Raw genomic sequence first — 20442 nt, 5'->3', positions numbered from 1 at the left:
ATAGTTTTGATATTTAAAAAACAAAATAAGGAGAACATTACCGATTTTTTTCTCAAATCAAAATATTCACACATGACGCACGTTATGTCGATGTCTTGATGGATAGGGTGATAATCATCACGTGGGTGGAATTTGCGTTCGTTCATGTGGTCCATCCATTTATCCAAATCTTTAAACTGTTCCGGTATTTCCGGTGTGGTTGTATCGTCTGAATTAACTCCAAGAATGGAGTTGGAAGACAAGAAGATCAAAATTGCAGCAAACCAGTTCATTTTTCTCCTGATTTCAAGGCGACTTCAATTTGGAGGGGAAATGTTGGGAATGAAACCTTTTTGCAAGAAAGCGGACCAATTTATTGTCAATTGTGAAATCTTCCGAAAAATTTGTGAAGATTGAATGCAGTTTGAAAACTTCAGAATGCTTTGTGAAAAGTTAACATAAGTGCTGAACAATTGATCCTAATTGCAAGTGAAGAACTTTTCACATGTGAAATTTGCTCAATTAGAGAAATAAAGTTTCAGATTAAATTTACGTAGTAAATCATATTTGGCTATCTGCTGTCTGTTTCGAGGCTCATCTCAGATTTAAATCTGGAATTTTTTGTTTTTTTCGTGCATATAATTTAATATCAGTTTCTTGCCTAACCCCAAGATAGCGATCAGCCATTTCACTAGAAGCGTAATCACTCTTTAAAATACTCAAAATAGAAATTTAAGTTTGTAATATTTTGTAATATTTTTCCATTGCTCAGGTCCTGCCCCAAATTGTGAAGACCATAATAAAAGAAAAAAATGCGAGGAAGCATCTTAGCAATAGATAAATCTCAGAGTCTATATTTCAGAAAAATGTTTTCAGATCATCATATAGGCAAGTAATTTGTCAAGAGTTCCTTCTGCAAGCGAAAATTAGTGTAAATATTTCAAAGAAATGACCTAAGCGATAGCGCCGAAATGATATTGGCGTAATTGAGGTGTAGCTAAATGGTATCATTAAGTATCGTTGACAAAGTAGCGGACGCCGCAAAACAAAAACGAGCGCAAAATAAATTTTCCAAAATTAATATTAGAACCCCCCCCCCCCCCCCCAATCCCCCTTCTCTAATTGCTCCGTTTTAAGCTGATCAATTTAAAGTCATTTTGTGTGAGGCATCGTACCGAAGCCCTATCCGTGATCTTAACCCTTCCGACCACACACATTAGTTAATCGAACGATTACATCAAATTTGTTCCGCGTTTCTCAAATTTCCTGTATTTTCTTTTCAATCAATCACAGTTTTTGGCCAATCACCAATCAAATTTAAACACCTGGCTCCGATTATCATGGTTCTTATGCGGCTCTGTACCCGTTCGCTTCAACCTTCTAGTACTATTCTTCCCTGAAAATCGAAGCAGCCAATTGTTGGAAACAAATTCCCCTATTGATTCGAAAAACGCTGAACAGAATTTCCCTGTAAGATAGGATGTTGTAAACATTAACACAAATATGCTCAGCAAAGAGCAAAGAAAACTAAAACTTGAGACTAGTTTCGAGTTGGATTTCTTTTCATTGATTGTGAAACTCCTCTCACGTAGTTGACTTTTAACCTCAAGCAATCGTTTCCCGTATTGCTCCTTTGTTGTTCCAAATACCAGTACATCAGCTTGAAAGATAACCACACCTTTAATTTCTTTGACAGTTGACTCGATGCAGCTCTGGAAGATGGATGAAGAATTCTTCAAGCTCTGAGAAAGCCTGCATATCTAGAACAACCCTTGCGATATGTCGACTATACATTTTTCTTTTGAGTACTCGTCCAATTCGATTTGTTAATATGTGTCTGAAAAGTCATTTTTGCAAAGTCAGAAGCATCATGGAGATTGTGGAGTATGCTCTCCATGTCAGAGAATGTATAATTCTCCTCAAAAGTTTTGCCGTTAATGTGAACTTTCAGGTCTACGCATAGTTTTAGAGCACAAATTTTCCGCTTCCAATCTACTGCGGCCGCTTTTGCGACCCCACCAATTTTCACCAGCTCCAGAATGCCTTGTCGTAACATGGTCTAAAGTTTCTCTTTGACCCTGTCTTGTGGAGGTAGGGGTATGTTTCTAGCCTTGATCCTCGGCTAGTCTTTCTAGTGACATAGGCCACAAGATGACTGATTTTCCCGTCTAATTGAGGTTTATCAAGCTCAGTCCACTTGAATGTTGATATCACAGTACTATCATTACCAGTATCAACTTGCATTTTTATTTTATGGTCTTTTACTGTGATGTACTCTCATGTCCCTGAGATGTTAAATGCGCTTTTCCGTGTATAGTAGATTCCCATGTCCATTTTGGGAGATATTTGACCAGACAACTTACCCTCTTCCTCACAGAAGTTGTTGTTCTGGTCGGACTTCCCTTACCTAGGCTGGATTTTACTTTTGCAAATTTTCTCAAAGTGTCCCACCTAATCACAGGTGTTATAAATGTTGTTCAAAGCTGGACATGGCTTGCTACTGTGTGGCTTACCTCCACATCTCTTACCCAAATGACCATTGCCTTTGTTACCAGTGAATTTTTCACTCAGTTTTTTGAAAGCGTTTTTGTTGTATCCCGATTTTTTCTTCTCTATGACTGGTTTATTATCCGTTGAAGAACTCGCAAAAGCCATTTTTTTACCTCTGAGCTGTAGGCTATCTGTAATTTCACGAAGAGTCATCGTTGGTTTAATCTTGATGCCGTCTAATAGTCTTAATTGTGACCCAGCATCTCTCAAAACTGAGATAAACTTTATTTTTACCAACTCTACCTCGGGTTTGGTCACTGTTTTTAGTGTCCACTTTTAGTGTCTGCTTCTCTTAGGCGCGCAAGAAAATCATCGTTGGTTTCTCTAGTCTTTACTGTCGTTACATTAGCCCTTTCCCATTTTCTCTCTTTTTTTTGAAGAAAAATAATTCTGAATAGCCGATCTGATGTCTTTATACGGATTGTCTTCAAATCCCCGGGACTCATTAAGCTCCTATGTTTAAAAATTTCATCTTGCCCGCACATTTTAAGAATATTATTGGTTATCTGTAGGTCCGAAATTATACCCTCGGTTTTGAGTTTGTCTCTGCGCGACATTTTGCCAAAAAAGACGTCACCCAGCCATTACAGGATTCAGCATTTTGCGGGTAATAAAACCTTCTATATATAGTTAAACTGATAATGGTCAATTTACACCTGAAGTATGAACAAGGTTTTCCCGTTATATGGAGAGTATTAGTGCATTTTTTGCACTTAACGCCTTGTTCTCCTAACCTGACGCCTTGTTCTCCATTGGTATCTACAGGGAAGATCATCAAGTTGGTTTATGGCCATCACTGATTATGGGAAGGCCGAATTAATCACTCAAATTTCTGGTTTATGTACACTGATAAACGTGTGGTATGAATAAATTTGAAGTAACAATTCGGTTCAATTTAGTAGCCATTGTTCAATAAAATTGTTTCACCAACATCAGGCAAGAAAGTTTTGTTTATATGGAAGTTTTAACTTAACCCCCAGTTCTGATCGTTGCGATATATCGCAATTAAAAACTGCATAAATACTTCTTTTGATTCTCCTATTGATTCGAAAAGCGCTGGCCAAATTTTCCTTGTTGTAAGAAAGGATGTTGTAAACATTAACATAACTATGCTCAATAATAGTGTTTATCTGAAAGTGTAAAATGGCAACCGCATCTCTCGTTCAATGGTGATAGATTCACATCAATTCCCATGAGCCACTGAGGCATAAAAATGACTCGCAAGGCACAGGACACGCTAAAATTTAGGTTAATTGAACGAATAAGTGCTTAAAATTCCCAAATAATCGGACTCGTTGAAAAATCTATATTTTTGCTCAAATAATTGTTAGTTTATTTGAGATCTAATCTAACCTTGTGATCCCGGGTCGAGGAATTCGTCAAAATTTATAAGAAATGCGCTGACAACCGCTGAAAAAATATATTTTTCAGCGGATAAATCTTACAAATTAATCCGCTTAATCTGCTGAATTTTCAGCACCTTTCTTACATAATTTCAGCACTTTTCAGCACATTAAGTGGATAGTTATGTAAGATTCAACTGCTGAAAAATATAATTTTCAGCGGCTGTCAGCGCAATTCTTACGAAGCTTTCAGTACTTATCTTACACAATATCAGCACTTATCTTATGCATTTTCAACGGCTTCCTTGCACAAGTTGAAACTTTTTGAGTTGTTTTGGCTTCTGATATGATGAAAGTGTGACGTTTATCAGTTGGTCTGTTTTTCAAAACAAATAAATTTTAATTTTAAGAAAAGCCCCGCAAATTTTTTTTTATTGATTCGTGGCTCTTCAGAAGTGCAAAAGGTGAAGGATCCTACATGCTGACTACGTTATGAGCAATAGTGAGCAAAAAAATTGCACGTAAAATTATGTAAGAAAAACGCTGAATCTGCTGAATTTTAAATTTTCACAAGAGCTGAAAATATGTAAGAAAGGTGCTGAGAAGCTGCTGAAATTTTGTAAGAAGAGTGTTGAAATTATGTAAGAAAAGTGCTTAATTATATGCTGATTTTATGCAAGAAATGCGCTGAAAGGTGCTGAAATATTTCTTTTCAGCGGATTCGCCACCAAATTCTCAATTTTCAGCGCATTCAGCACAAATCTTACATAATTTCAGCACATTCAGTGGATTTCTTACAAAATTATCCGCTTGCAGCTGCTGACCCCTCGACCCGGGATAATTGCAATACTTTCAGCATACTTGAGAAAGGGTATTTGCTATTGAGTACCAAAAAGGAGGACTGATTGCTGATAGATTGAATACAGTTACTAGTAGAGACGGTTGCGTTGAAGAAAACCCGGCCCCACAAGTTAATTTCCTCATTTTAGAGAAATAGAAAAGTACTTGCCACAAAAAATATATTGTCATTGATAAAATTTAGACACCATAATATCATTTCTAAACTAAATTCAACAAAACTTACTGTAAAGTTTATTGCAGTTCATGGTCTTCAAAATATTAGATACAAGGGCAAACGTCACAATAAACTTTGCTTAATTCTTTTTTTTCTTTTGAATCAAATTCAGCTTAAGTCAATAATTGATAATTAATTCAAATTTGATCTGATATTGACAAAAAATATGATTACAGAACCCGGTTATTGCAACATTATGCAGGTCATTACATTTTATACAGGGTGGATAATTCATATTGCTTCAATTTTTGGTGATTAGGTTAATTTCAAAATACATTTGCTAACATCATACACTAACTACTATTGCGGTCCGAGTATTTTAGCACGAAGAGTGAGAGAACTGGAGCTGAGCATCTCGAATTTCATTGGCTGCGACACGAACTTCTCAATCGTGTATTCGATTATGTGTTTCGTCAGCCAATACTGATAAGCTAGTAGAAAGAGAAAGGCCACGATTACAAGATAGAAGATGACGAAGTTGCGAGACATGTAGTTAGTCGGCTCTTGTCTGACAATGAACTCGGCCGATTGTCTGTCTTCTTGCCATACACACAAGTACTTGTTCCTCCGAGAACCTTAAAAGTTAAAATTTAAAGACATCTACAGATCGTATGTGTGGACCAAATGATTTCGCAACTTTTATCGTGTAATATCAGATATAGTCTCTCTGTGTTCTTAAATTTATGCAAAAAAAACCAGAGATCAAGATTTACTAAGCTTCCGCGTAGCAAAAAAATAGAGCAAAATGGAGAAGTTTCGTACTTATTTATGGCTGCTAATTTTAACATATGAATGCTTTTTCGGACCTCTGGCCGAGACAGGATTTTAGTCGTGCAAGATTCTTGTAAAAAGATGTTAATCTAGCAAGCTCTTCCAAGACAATCATAATATTACAAAGACTTGCAAGAGGATGTCAATTTTGCAAGATCTTGTAAGATTCTTTCAAGATTAACATCCTATTGCAAGATCATGCAAGATTAACATCGAAAAATTTGCTTTCATTGAGTCAATATTTTAGAAGCCTTCCCCGTTAAAACGCTACAAAATAAGTTGCATAAAAAAGAATTCGTGATAAGATAAAATTTTATAAATGTAAACCAAAACTTCTTTTATTATTTGTTCCCTCTAAACTCGGATCTTTTTTGTTTTTGCCCCCCCGTCCTATATAACCAGTCTGTTTGCACCCCCCCATTTCTACTTTTTAGTCCTTAAAGAACCCTTATTTTACTCCTAATAAAATGCTGGCACCGGTACAAGATGAGATGGATCTTTGTTAACAGTTGTCAACAAAATTACTACCATAAAGCTAATCCGGCTCTTTTATGTTATTGCCCCCACGACCATTTGCACCCCCACTTATAGCATGTTATAGCATATTGTTTGCATTTAATACACTTACATATACAATTATATACAAACGGCATTTACAATTAAATTATGCCCCGAAGTTTTGAAATTAAGACGTATACTGTAATCGAACTTTGCTTATAATGTAAGCAGACAAACAATAATCTGTGTTTTAAAAAATTTTGCGCTTTTCTTTAACAGGAATAGATTTATGGTACTAATTTTTTTTGACAACCGGAAGAAAAAATTCATCAATTCGTCTACCGGTACCGGCAGTTTATCATGACTGAAATAAGGGATCTCTAAGGACCAAAAGTACATATTTGGGGGGTGCAAATAGACTGGCTATATAAGGCTGGGGGCAACAACAGAAAAAAGCCGCTAAAAGATAAGCGCAAAAATGATAAAAACAGGCAATTTTATTTGTCTGCTTACATTATAAGCCAATTTGAATTACTGCAAATGCGTTAATTTCAAAAGTTTGCTGCATAATTAAATTAAAAACGGCGTTAGTGCTTAAGTGTATATGTAATTTTATGAAATGCAAACAATATGCTATGACATGTGTAAGTGGTGCAAATCGACTGGTGGGGGCAAACAGGAAACAGAAAAGATCCCAAAACTGATCTCATGTTAAAAAATTTATGTGAGAGTTATTTTGAGGCTTTTTAACGGGACAGTCTTCCCAGTAGTGGTCTTGTTTAAGCTGTGTACTGTGTGCGTTACCAGCTTTTGTCAGTTTTAAATTTTCATTATATCGGTAAAAGTAGGCCCAATTTCTGTTTAATAACCTAACGGTGCTAAACTTAAAACATTTCTCGATAATTCGTTCTTAATCTAATAATTTCAAGATAGATCTTGTTTAAAGGTGTTCAAATCTTTAATTTTCACAGCTTGGTATGTCTCCCCATGTCATGATTGATCTTTTTTGGTTATCTTGTCAAGATGTTAATTGATACCCATGCAAAGACCGCGCAAGTTTGTACATACCCTTGTGTTTTCATAACAAACGCCATGCCAATATTTACCATGTTTTATTGTTTTTATCAAGTTGCATCAATTTTGATTCACTGGTTAAAACATGCAAAAAGCCATGAAAAAAAAACGATTATGTATCACTGCTCTCACAGTTTAATGTTGCAAAATCACGAATCAGCATTGATTTGAGATGATAATCAGCCCCTCCCCCTCTCTCCGAACACAAGACTTAGTGGGTAAAATTTATTTGCAACCTCAGTTGCATGTGGAATATAACACAAAATAATTGCTATATAATGAGAAAACTAGTAAATGAGGATCAATTAAGGAGCAAATTGAAAATTTCTTTTCGTAGATTTTGCCCCTGAACGTGTGCTGAAAGTAGATTTCTAAATTTGAAGTTGACAATTTGAAGTTGACAATTAACTGACGAATTTGATATCTGAATGCTCTTTCAATTTGTATTTATCAGCAGAAGAAAATGAGGTCAATTTAAAGCAGGCAAATACGGCAGATCTAATATGGATTATGTGAGCTTAAGATAAGAAACGAGGTAGTTGAAGTACTAAATTCGGAATAGTTAAGCATAATTATAAGCCCAAAAATTTGAGTTCAAATTTTATTGCCGATTTCAAAGTTATCGGATATTAATTAATTTGTTAAGAGTAACTTTTTTATGGCCAAAGTTTTTTAATCAGCTACTAATCAAATGCAATTTTCGCTTGAACTAAAATTTTCAAAAAAACCATGGTCCCCGTGCATTCAGCAACGTATCTCTCCAAATTGAGTTGATATCTTAAAAAATTGTGCAAATTTTGCGCTAGGTACTGATTTTTCAAACCTGTCAGTAAAGTTGGGGCGAACTTCGAAAAGGGCACTAGTTGCAGGAAAGAAATGAAATAAAACCATAGTGGATTTGTTGCACTTCAGTGTTGCAAGAACTGAGCTATAGTGACAAATTGATCAATTTCACTCTTAGTCGAGACCAAAAGTAAATCATGAACATGCTTGCAAAACAGTGATTTATTTTTGTCTTTCGACCAGTTAAACTCAAGATTCTAACACAACGACCGAACAATGGCATGCAAACCTAAAAATCAACTAAATAACTTCACTTCGAAGAATCTTGTAAGAAACAAAGTTAATCGTGCTAAAATCCAATTGTCGAATTTTATGATGTAAGGTTTTCTAAGAATATTGCTGAATATCTCGTAAGAGTTGCTGAATATCTCGTAAGAGTATATCATCTTACATTAAGCATCTTATATAGAACACCTTGCAAGATTCTATCAAATTAATTTCCATCTCAGTTCTAGACCTGCTCATCATCAGTTCCTATGCGCATAATTAGCGAATGTGTAAATTTTTACGCTGAAATTTCTTTATAGAATTCAGAGCACTTTAAAACACTTTTTTTTAAAACCTTCTTTGTCACAGGGTTTTTGACGTTACCTGAGTAGAAGACGGGGTTGTAGCCTTCTGGGTCGGGTCCGAAGAACACCAGTTCACAATTAGCCAAGCGAGACCTGAAAATTATCACAAAAAAGACTGATTAACAGAAAATTTTCAAAGACTGCGTTGATGTGATTGCACACTTAGATTGAACATTTTTTAGTTTCCACCTAAGCAATACCTGATGCAGCTCGCCAAAATAAGCGATAAATGGATTTTCTGCGAAAAAGTTTTCAAAAATGTGACGATATCGATAAAGTTTTTAATTTTTTAAAACACATTGCGTTAACATTAAAACTTTTTAGGGAGATCCATATCAAGATCTGTTTTCTTCTCAATTAAGTTGAAAAACACCTTCCATGACTCACAAAGTACAACTGCGTCAATTTATTGGAGAAGGGAATGCTGAAAATTTTTAGAGCTCTTTTGTTCTGACCCTCAGATTTAATTGCGAGTTATAGAACTTATGCTACCAGAGCGGCTTTTGTCAAGTCAATATTCGCCGATAGTTATTCTTTACGAAGAAAATCAAGAGTGCTATCATTGACATACTCTCAAAAAGTTTATCAACGCAATAAAAATCAGGTTCAAAGTTTTCAATGTTTTTCTTGCCTTTCAAATACGTTTAAAACTGTGTATTTGTAAAATATGGAAGACTTAATGGAGTATTTTTTTAATAATATCTCAACCAAATCTATCAAATTCCATAAATATCACGTTTAAGATAGGAATGAATGACGAAAATGGTTAAAAACACTCTGATTACTTTTAGAAAAACTACGTTTTTATGAGAATACGTTTTTCCTCAGCATGAATCTCTTTTCTCCATGAAACTTTCTAGACTCTAATTTTGAGATACTTGAACTAATAAAACTATCACATTCTTTCACCGTTCAACTTACCTTTACTTATTAACTTATCTAAGTTTTTCTCATCTCCGTGCAAACAATTTATTTCAGTACTTATTGAATTAAGACTCAAAATGGTTTTTTTGTTTAATTGAAGTTTGCTGAACTCATTATCATTTTTAATTGACCTTTCAAGATAATTTTTTCGGTTTTTTTTGTCAAAAAACTTTTGAGGTTGAAGTTTTTTAATGTATATGAGTTTTATCCTTCTCAAACAAAATATGCAAAAAGATCGTCGATTCAAATATCTATTATCTCTATATGGAAATTATATTTTGCAAGTTTTTGATCACTGTGACATTTTTTACAGGAAAAACAGTGAAAGAATTGACTGTTTTGTGCGTCAATTAAATTTTTACAGAGCCTTATTGAGTAAATCATTAATAATAACGCTTTCAATTTTTTATTTGAAGCAATGAAAACGATAGTTTACATGGACCTTTTCAAACTGTTTATTTTGCTTCATTACAAAAAATGCATTAATATTTAGGCTTCTACTGCATAAAGCGTGCTGTCTTAAATTGTCTTTCTGGAGCACAAAATTTGGCTAAAAAATTCAGTTTTGATAAAATTATTTTCTAGCTTCTGCAAATTTTAAACATCTATTTTAAATATTTGAATAATAAATCGTAGGAACTAAAATGGACTGTGCATTAATTCTTTTTCAGTTCACACAATTTTTTTCTAAATAAGCAAATGTTCTCTAAGCTTTTTCAAAATATTTTCGAAAAAAAAGGATGTAAAGATTTCCGAAGTTTTTGTATTTTTCTGTTTCATTTCCTTGGCGGCTCCTGAAATTCAAATAAATCAGATAGATTTCATGCTACTATGAAATAAGCAATGATTTATGACATAAAACGCTTTAACATAGCTCTCGGATTTCATATAAAGCACGTAAAATTTTTTTTTCAAAAACTCGGACACAATTTGTTTCACTAAACCTCAAGAATAATTTACAAAATCTTTTGACTTCTGAAGGGTCGGAACGCTATATGCAAACGCACATTGTCTATTCTTCGTGTTCATTTTGCGAGAGGGTAACACAACCTACCCTCTAGATCTTTTTTTGCCTTTTCAAAAAGCAAACGAATGACATGATTGATGACTGGCATTGAAAGATTTTAGTTTCTGAATAAATTGCAGTCTTTTAAAATCAATCCAGAAAAATACTAGTTGAGCTTCCAGATTTTAGCATTTTTTAAAAAAAAAATTAAGACTTTCAGACTGTCAAGTTGTAAAGCTTCCTCATTTCCGATTTTTTTTCTGAAAACTTTCATCTGTAAGTTACTTTTTAAAACATGCTGCAACACTTGGTTTTATCATGTCCACTAGAGGATATCAACAAATATCTTTTTACAATTGAAAAACTGTATCTCAAAATTTGTAAGTCATGACAAAACCAAATTGTGGTTCTCGTGCGTAGGTTCATACCTGGGCTGGACTTGCTCCAGTTGTGCGATCGCAGTTAGGAACATGGACTGTTCATTTTGCGATAGATTCTGGCTGTTCTCTTTTTGATACTTCCTCAATTTGAAACAATTCACACTCGGCTTGCACTTGATCTGAACAGAAAACAGTTATGACCCGTGTCACCCGAAAATAATATTACAAAATTAGCCGAGAAAAAATTTTCTGTGAAGCTCCCGCAGGTTTTTTGGAGTTACTGCCGTGAAAGAGGGGGATTTTGTAGGAATAGCTGTTATCAGCGGTAATTAGTTAAAGGGATAAAATTACCTCAATCGATAAAAAATACCTCAATTTTAACAAATGCCAAAACTTTAGAGCCATTGGGCTTACAGTTTTATTTCACTGCCTATAATCACAATTTTTCAAACCGATAACGTTGACAATGGCTTCAATCATTTGAATTAGCTTATTTCCATCATGTAGTTGCTAATCTTTTTTGAGAGCCGAAATCAACATAAAACACCTGCGCTCTGAACTTCAAAAAATGGGAAGTTGGGAACGCAGGTGTTACACGTTGATGGCGGTTCGCAAAAAAATGGCAACTATATAATAAGCTCCAAAAATAAGAAATTAGTTTATCGTTATCTAGATGCTATATTATTGATATTGAGTGGTAAAACAACTAAAAGGCAAACTTTAAACAGAAAAACAAATTTGGATTGTCCGTAGTTTGGATATTCAGAGTTCAAATGTAGTTGTTAAAAAAATTTCAACCAAGTTTATATAATCGTCAGATTTTATTTAAGAAAAAACGTTTCTAAAAATGTTCTTTAGATTTCAGCTGTTGAAAGTGATGACTTCAAAGCATCAAACATTTTTGTTTTGAAATACAATTTCTCTTATTTTTCGGCAACTCGCTTTTGGGAAAATGATATTTTTTATTTGAATTTTTCTGTCCGTTTTGATCATGCAATACATTTATTGTAAAACATATATATTGATTAATAAAACTCAAAAAGCCCAAGAGTTTCCTATTTAAAAATTGTTGTCACATGAAGCAAAATCATCAAACTTTCTCAAAAAGGAGAGCCATTAATCCAATTCTTCCGATTGAACAATTAGATAAATCAACAGAACTATTTTTCTCGCCATTTAAGCGTCAAAAAACAGCGACAGATAAACTCAATACTGACTTCTCATTGTGTTTATTGGCAAAAAATTTTATTGGCGAAAATCTTCTCCCAAGACTTTTGAGCACAAGTTGCAACAAACCAGATTCCCAAAAAATACTTAATTTTTGAGAAAACCAAAGGCAAACTTCAATTTGATTTTTCAAAAAAAGGCCTACTTTTTTATTGAAAATAAACATAATAATCTCCCTTGGCGGATTTCATTCCATATAATATTTTGGTTTACCACTTAAAAAATTGTTGTTTGTAAAATTAACAGCTCATAATAATTGGAAAGTTTGTAAAATATTTGAAAAAGAATTGCATAGAATAGTTATTCTTTTTTGAAAATTTTATAAACTTAAAAATATTTTAAAACTCGATTTCCAAATATTTGTAAATGCAAAAATTAGTTTGCAAATTTTGCAAAACTACAAAACGAACTTGCAATTTATTGTTAACCAGAAAAAAAACTTTGCAATTCTTTCTTAACTACAAATTTTCAATAATTTAAAATTTTGCTATGCATATCTACATATGTTCACAAAATCTCCGCCAATTTGAGAAATTCAATGTATACGTACTTAAGAATTTATTGGTTTGGTACAATAAATTTGATACTAGTTTGCAAAGAGGACTCTATATTTCCAAATCTGACTATTTCTGGTTAGATTACTGAAGTTTTAGTTTGATTTTTTTTTAATTTTTTAAATTAGTTAATTCCGGTTTCTAAATTTTTTATTCCGAGAAATTTTCAAGTTTCTTACAATTATTGCCGCAAACTAACCTCACTCATGTCCACAAACAAATGTGTGGTCGAATTTATTGCAGAATACAAAGCTCCTGTCATTTTATTCAAAATTTTTGGTATTTCTCAGACCTGCTTTTCAAAAGTGAAGTATGGTTGCAGTTTAACTGCTTTTCTTGTTAATGATCGTTTAGAGCAAGTTCTAGTTAGAAAAGCAACTGTTGATTAATTAGAGCGTGACACACCTCCGCTTTTCATAACTCAATAACAGTCTGACGAGGAGAGTAGTTCAGGGGGACATGATAACGATTGAAACTTCTGATTGGTAAACTTTTATGAAGCAAAATAATTGATCACTTAGATGACGTAAGCTTCTACAAATTTTAGACGCTGATTCAAAATGTCTTATCAATCCTGGAGGACTTTTTCACAAAGTGTAAACCTTTCTGATCGTAACTAGACAATGACAGAATCAAAGAATAGAAAAATAATAAGAAGTTCCTTCAGAAGCTTGAATAAAAATTACCTTTGAAGATTTTCTATAAAATTTTCCCATGTTTCCTATGTTTCCAATAGTCAGTTGTGTTTAATTTATTAATACGTTTCTTACCAAAATTTGGAGCAAAGACTATGTTGTTCTTCATCTTTGTGATTTTTCGACAATCGATTTTTCATCCACCCACAGGACTTTTCCTTGCGAAATGGGTCTACCGATAAAAATGGAGAGCCAAACTTTTCAAGCCTTGAAAGAATTTTTCATTGGCTATCAAGTTAATGGAGAGATATCTTTAGTTAAATCAACCTTAATAGAAAAAATTACTTCCAAAAAACCAAGTTGAAAAGTTTTTAGAAAAGCAAGTGTTTAGAAAAGCAAGTTTTCTAGAAAAGTTTTCTAGAAAAAAGCAAATGTCTAGAAAAGCAAGTTTTAGAAAAGCAAGAAAAGTTTTTAGAAAAGCAAGTGAAAATTAAAACAACACATAAAATTTTTTTTATGTGTTGCTTTGACTTTTTCTCAATTCAGCACATCAAAGGCAGTTTTTTCTGTTCAAAGTTTTTGTAGTTTATTTTTAGCTTATAATTGAACTTCCAATATAAATTTTGAAATTTTTTACAGAACTGCGTAGTCTGTACTGATTAAAAACAAAACTTTCCTGAAAAAAAAAACGAAAAATGACAAGGCGATTCGGTAATGTGCGTTCTCACATAAAGTTCCTCCATATTTCAGGCATAAATGTCAACAAAATAGTTTTCAAAAAAATGTCTATAAACAAAAAAAGCGCCTCCAACACAAAAACTTCAGTGGAGTAAAAATGCCGCTTTAGATTGCTGAGATCAGCCATTATTAAGAAAACAAGTCAAAACCAACAACAAAATCAAAGAACATTAAATACAAACATTTATTACATCCAAAACTTTATGTCCAATTTATGAAAAAGAACTTATTAACAAGGTGAAAAGAGCGTCAGATAAAACTGAAACTAAATAAAAAACTTTTACTTCATTTGAAAGATATAGGACCACTCTATTATGAAACTCGGTAACAATTAGAGAAAAAACAAAAAACAGCAATTTAAAAAACAGCTTAATTTTTTAAAAATAATTAATTTCAAAGTAATGAAAACCATTAGACAGCAATTGAAACTATCCAACATAATTACGATCACATACGCCTCTATCATTCAATTTTTTGTGTGCTTAGAACAGAACAACAAATAGAGACAACAAACAAGAAATCCATTAAAATTTGCAAGATGACGCTGTCGAAGCTGTAAAGCCAGATTTTGCCGCACAAAATATAATCATTTGAACCTTCCTTAAACGCCAATAACGTGGTATGAGACCACTCATTAATGAAAATGGGAAATATGTAGAGAAAACACAGAAAAAATTAAGTAATACTTTGTAATTTTGGAAAACAATTATTCTCAAAGTCATGAAAGGCATTAGCTACAAAAGGAAATAATTAAATAGGTTCGGTTGCTTGTCCGAAGTAAACACTTGAGACCTGTAATTATTCAGAACATGTCTTATCTCTACATAAGAACGTCAAATATAGACAAAATCCAAAATAAATTTTCTTTTTTAGCCAAAACCCGTGTCGAAGCCAGTAATATCAAAACGAATTGCTTAAAACATTAGATATTCTACACATAAAAAATTCTTTTGAGGACAAAGATGTCAAATGTGACCTGTAATTAACAAGACTAGGTAAAAAATTGACCCAACGAACAAAAACTTGAAGTGAAAATCATTTTGGTTTTTAAAAACAATTGCTTTCAAAGTCTTGAAAGCCATCATCTATCTACTAAAAAATAAAAAAATATCTCATTTAATCCTCCATAGAATGACAATGAGACCTTTCTTTAACAGGTAAAATTCACAGGACTAAAAAAGACAAAATAAAACCTAGAGTTGAAGACAAATGTGAAAAATTCAATTGAGTTCTTCGATAAAGGGCTGTCGAAGCACCGTAAAAACCATAATCTATGCCTTTAAAGACTTTTACTTCATCAATTGTGTCTCAACGTCCGTCATAAATGTAATATGTGAACTGTGAATAAAGTCATAATGTGAGAAAATGAGAATAAATCTTGAAAAATGGGCCAATGCCTGAAAATCAAAAAAAAAATTGTGAAATCTAGTTGTACCAAAGCCAGATAAACATAACTTAACGCGTCAAACCACAAATCAGATACAAATCTAATTCATTAGAAAGAACAGTAAGAAGAAGCCTTTTTTCTTTGCTGACACTAAGCTACAGGTTGACTAAGTTAGGATAAAAAATTGGCAAACTTCAATAAACCATTGTCTATATAAAAATCAAACATTTTTAAAAATTAAAACGACCATAAGTTTACTAGTAAAAACTGGACAGATTAATTCGGAGTTGAACTGCTTACAAAACCAATTGGATCTACCACAAAAGAGTTCTAAACTGAAATATTCTGTTCTTTAATTAACATTAAAAAAAATTTTTAAAAAAAAGACCGACTGTTTACAATCTGAATTTTTTTTGGATTTCAACAGTCCAAGATTTGACCGAAATCAACTTTTTTTGCCGTTTGTCCACAAAAAACACTTGATTGTTTAGAATGTAGTAGATTTAGATAACTTATTTGTTAAAAGTTCAAAAATAAATGCTGCGTTTTTGATAATCACAGAGTAAAGTTAGCAAAAACGGCAGAAGTTTGATTCCAGACTACTCAATGGAAACGAGAGCTTTTCTAATTCTTTTTGTAGTTTACAGAGATTGTATTAGTTGTTTTTGAGGGATTACTTCCGGCTAATTTATTCAAAGGGGACTAAAGTAGCTTATTTCGTGCTATTTTTGATGAAAAAGGCTGAATTTTAAAATTTTAGTCAAAATTTTTGCCAGAATTCCATATTCTACGCTCGGCGGGCTTTTTAATGATACCACTCACAACTCACAACTCTCTACGATGAATATATCGATCGATCAAAATTGTCTAAACAAAAAAACAGTTGAGTGTATAGTTCCCCCCCCCCCTCTCTCAAGAGGTGCCAGAACAATAAGGCTAGAGCTTTAACTTTCGGGTCTTTGATTGTTTGTTCTTTAGGGCTTAAAGGGGGTTTCGGTTTCTGCTACCTTACGTAGTAAGTGAAGTGAGATTTATTGATTTTGAATGGATGTTTTAGAGATTGTCTTGAAACAAATGAAAATTGATTCATTCTCAGGACGACGACTCGACTTGTGAAAATGCCAATAAAGTCTGAGGGGGGGGGGGGGGGGGGTGAAAATGGAGGAAAAGTTGGTTTAAAAAATCTGAGGGGGTATTTTATATCATAAGATCTTACAATTGTACGAGCTCTTATGATATAAATTAAATCAGGTCTCCTTGCAAAGTTGACATTAATTAGAAGAAGATCTTACTGATGAGCTTTTCTGGCTTTCGGGATCCGTAGCATTGTTTTCACATTCAACTGCCGAATAGCGCCCTCCACTTTTGAGAACCCCGTTTACGTGTCGTAGCCGAGTCTCCGAAGAACTCCGATCTCCCGGGGCAATTGTTGTCGTCATTTCAACACGACTCATTTCTATTATGGGATCCGTCGAACCTCCATCCCTAGGTGGCACCGCAGGGACCCCGATGGGAATCGAACCAACGCTCGAATTTGCACTGTCTGAGGCTTGAATTGCAGAGCCGTTTCTGATTGGTTTGTTTGGTGGACCTCCATTGGACAATCGCGCGTTCTGATTGGTTGATTTTGGCGATGTTTCTGTGGTGGTGTAATTGGTCGGATTGGGTGACATTGTTGTTAAAGTTGGAGATTTGACCAATGACGGTGTGATGTTATTTGTACTGCTTTTGATGACAGTTGAGCTTTCTCGTCGAAATCTGCGCCGCTTTTCTTTCAAGCCTGTTCAAACAAAATACATGAACTTAGTGACATGAGTTTCCATAAAATTTTTTAACTATACAAATTATATCAGGTCGTCTAACAATCATCTCCAATAAGAGATCTTTTGTTATATATATATATATATATATATATAATATTATATATATAAATATATATATATATATATATATATATATATATATATATATACCTGCATTATGCAGAAAATGCGAACTGCACTAGAGAAACAAAGACTAGTAATTCTTGTATTGATGCCGTGTATTCCAACGTAAAAATTGATCTGAAAGTGTCACAAACTACGCTAACAGATCATTATACGCTCTTTTTTGGATTCTCGGGACACAAATTGAATCATTCAGAAAAAGAAAATGATGATGATCGTATGATTAAAATGCGGACAAAACTTAATGATTCAAACGTAATTATTAATCTTCAGTTTTATAAGCAAAATGAATTACAGAAGTTTGAACTAACACTTGATCAATTAAGTTCTGAAGAAGCCATGAAAAAATTTCAGTTTCTCTTGAATAAATGTGTTGAAAAATTTGTTCCTACAAAAATTTGTAAAGATACAAAAAATAAAAAATTGTGGATTGAAAACGAAATAAAACATCTAGCTACCAAGAAACGACAACAATACCAAAATTTTATGAGAACGAAAGACAAAAACGACCAACTCAAATTCAATGCACTACGTAACAAGCTGCAAAAACTGATCAGAAGAAAAAAAGAAATGTATTATCAGCGGTTAATGAATGCAGATGGTCAGAAAAACTCTAAATCTTTTTTTTGACTGCATTAGCAGATTAAAAGGCAAAGTTGCATGGCAAGATAGGCTCAATAAAGAGACAGCTGATAAATTCATAGACTATTTCTCTACAGTTGGTAAAACCTTAGCATCAAATTTTGAGTCTAAAAGTGAGAATATTTCTAAAAGCAGTAGTATTAGTGTACAATCAATGCGACTAACCAGGGCCACTTCGCTGGAAGTACGGGAAATAATAAATAAAATGCGAACCAAATATAGCACAGGTTGCTTTGAACTGAACAATTTTTTTGAAGAAACTCGAATGGGTAATTGTGCCAATACTAACAAAATTAATCTACAAATGTATCGATGAAAGAAGTTTTCCACCTTGCCTGAAAGAAGCTATCATAGTAGCAGTACATAAAAGTGGTGATGTCCAGGAACCATCTAACTTCAGACCAATTTCTCTATTTCCAACTGTTGCAAAAGTCTTTGAAATATTTCTGTACAACAACATATCTAATTTTTTGGAAGTTTTTGATCTCCTGGATGCAAATCAATATGGTTTCCGACGACACTGAGGAACAATTGATGCATTAGCGCATTTTGTTGAAAACGCTAGGGACACTAAAACCAGCCAAAGTGCTCGATAGGTTTGTTTCTAGATTTGAAAAAGGCATTTGACACGGTTGATCATAACTTACTACTTAAAAAAATTGCTAACATAGGTTTGAGAGGCCCAATGCTTGAAATTATGAAATCTTACTTATCTGACAAAAAACAAATTCCTAGATATGGTGCTGCAAGAACGAGTCCAAGAACTGTTACGTTTGGCGTGCCGCAAGGTTCAGTTTTAGGACCACTACTTTTTATCATATACGTCAATGGCATCAGACAACAATGCAGCTGCTCTACAATAACGCTCTATGCCAACGATACTGCTCTGCAGCCAAAAAAAAGTGCAACTGAAGTTCTTTTTCAAAGTGATATTGACAATATCGGCCTCTACTTAAGCCGTAACAAACTGACGCTCAATTTTGAAAAAACGATCAATCTAAACTTAGGTTTTAAAACTATGATGAATGTTCTAAGACTGAATAATAGAACCCGTAAAATGAGCAACGAAGTAAAGTATCTAGGCGTTTTGCTGGACAACAAATTGGATTTCAAAAAACACATAAATAGCGTCGCTGCAAAATTGACCAAATTTACGGAATTGTTCTACAAACTGAGGTTTATATTGAGCATTAAACAATTAGTTTTAGTATATAAGTCTTTTGTTCAACCGGTTATACAATATGGAGTGCTTATTTACGGAACTGCAAGCAAGACAAGCCTGAAGTCTATCGAAGTTCAAATTAAACAAATTTTGCGAATTATTTTCAGGAAACAAAGTCATCAATCAACAGCGAACGAACGGGAAAAATATGGAATCTTCCTGGTGAAAGAGCTACATATTTATGAGCTTTTAAAATTTTTAACCACAAAAATTAGGCGGGAACATAAAAATGAAGTTTTTAACAGGTTTATTGAGGATTCAGAGCTTGTGAGGCTAGATGAGAAAAGAACAACAAGTAAGAAACTAAAACCTAGCAATCAATTTACTGGTATCAACCCAAAGAGAATTGGAAAACGAATAAGGAAATTGCTAAATTATATACTTAATTTCGACTCAAAATATGTTCACTTGATAAAGAGCTGCTACAAATCTGGAATTAAAACACACCACCATACTTTTCTTGAAAATTTTATACAAGGAAATGATATCATAGAACTTTTTTATTAGTTTTTTTTGAGCAATTGTCTAAAACATTATTTTTTTTATTTTTATCCTTTTTTACAAAAACTCAACTGTTTCCTCACGTGTACTTGCTGTCACTCAATCTATTTAAACATTAAAAACAAACCTATATCAACACCCTACCCCCACCCCTATTTGCTAACAAACTGCTTCCCAAAGGCATCAAACGACTAGGCTTTTTTGCCTTTTGATGACCTTTTGAGTATGTATATGTAAACCTCATTGAACAATGTTGTTTGTTTATACATACTTGAGAACAATTTATTATTTTATTATTATTATATATATATGGAATTAGGTAAACAACACTATCGTGTCCACAAAGCTATCACAAACCTCTTAACATTTTCTTGCTAAATAAATGCCCTTTTGTACCCAATAGAATGCGTTTTTTTCTTGCTTCTTGACCTAAAAACTTAAAAGTAATACATGTCAATTTCTGATTTGCCTGCTGCTTGATTGATATTTTATCGGATTTTTTAGAACTTCAAGTACTATCATCCTTTAAAAAAATCTCTCAAGTTTTAAAAACTGGGGGCCCTAAGTAGAGGCAG

General features: G+C 33.4%; 1 protein-coding gene across 4 annotated transcripts in view; it reads right to left on the bottom strand.

The window, feature by feature from the left end:
• Nucleotides 1-4874: 4874 nt before the first annotated feature.
• LOC142336333 (uncharacterized) overlaps nt 4875-20442 on the bottom strand; it is a 41501-nt gene continuing 25933 nt past the window's right edge. For all 4 annotated transcript variants that reach the window (XM_075385087.1, XM_075385089.1, XM_075385088.1 and 1 more), the window contains 4 exons: nt 16849-17336; nt 11064-11194; nt 8725-8798; nt 4875-5522 (listed from right to left, as the gene is read on the bottom strand). In XM_075385087.1, the coding sequence (XP_075241202.1) occupies nt 5248-5522; nt 8725-8798; nt 11064-11194; nt 16849-17336 (968 nt within the window). In that variant the 3' untranslated portion in view covers nt 4875-5247. The remainder of the gene's footprint in view (nt 5523-8724; nt 8799-11063; nt 11195-16848; nt 17337-20442) is intronic.

The sequence above is a fragment of the Convolutriloba macropyga genome, chromosome 3 (genome assembly GCF_964194025.1).
Source record: "Convolutriloba macropyga chromosome 3, txConMacr16.3, whole genome shotgun sequence".
Lineage (NCBI taxonomy): Eukaryota > Metazoa > Xenacoelomorpha > Acoela > Convolutidae > Convolutriloba > Convolutriloba macropyga.
The sequence above is the reverse complement of the archived record's forward strand: the minus strand, read 5'-3'. Positions and strand labels throughout refer to the sequence as shown.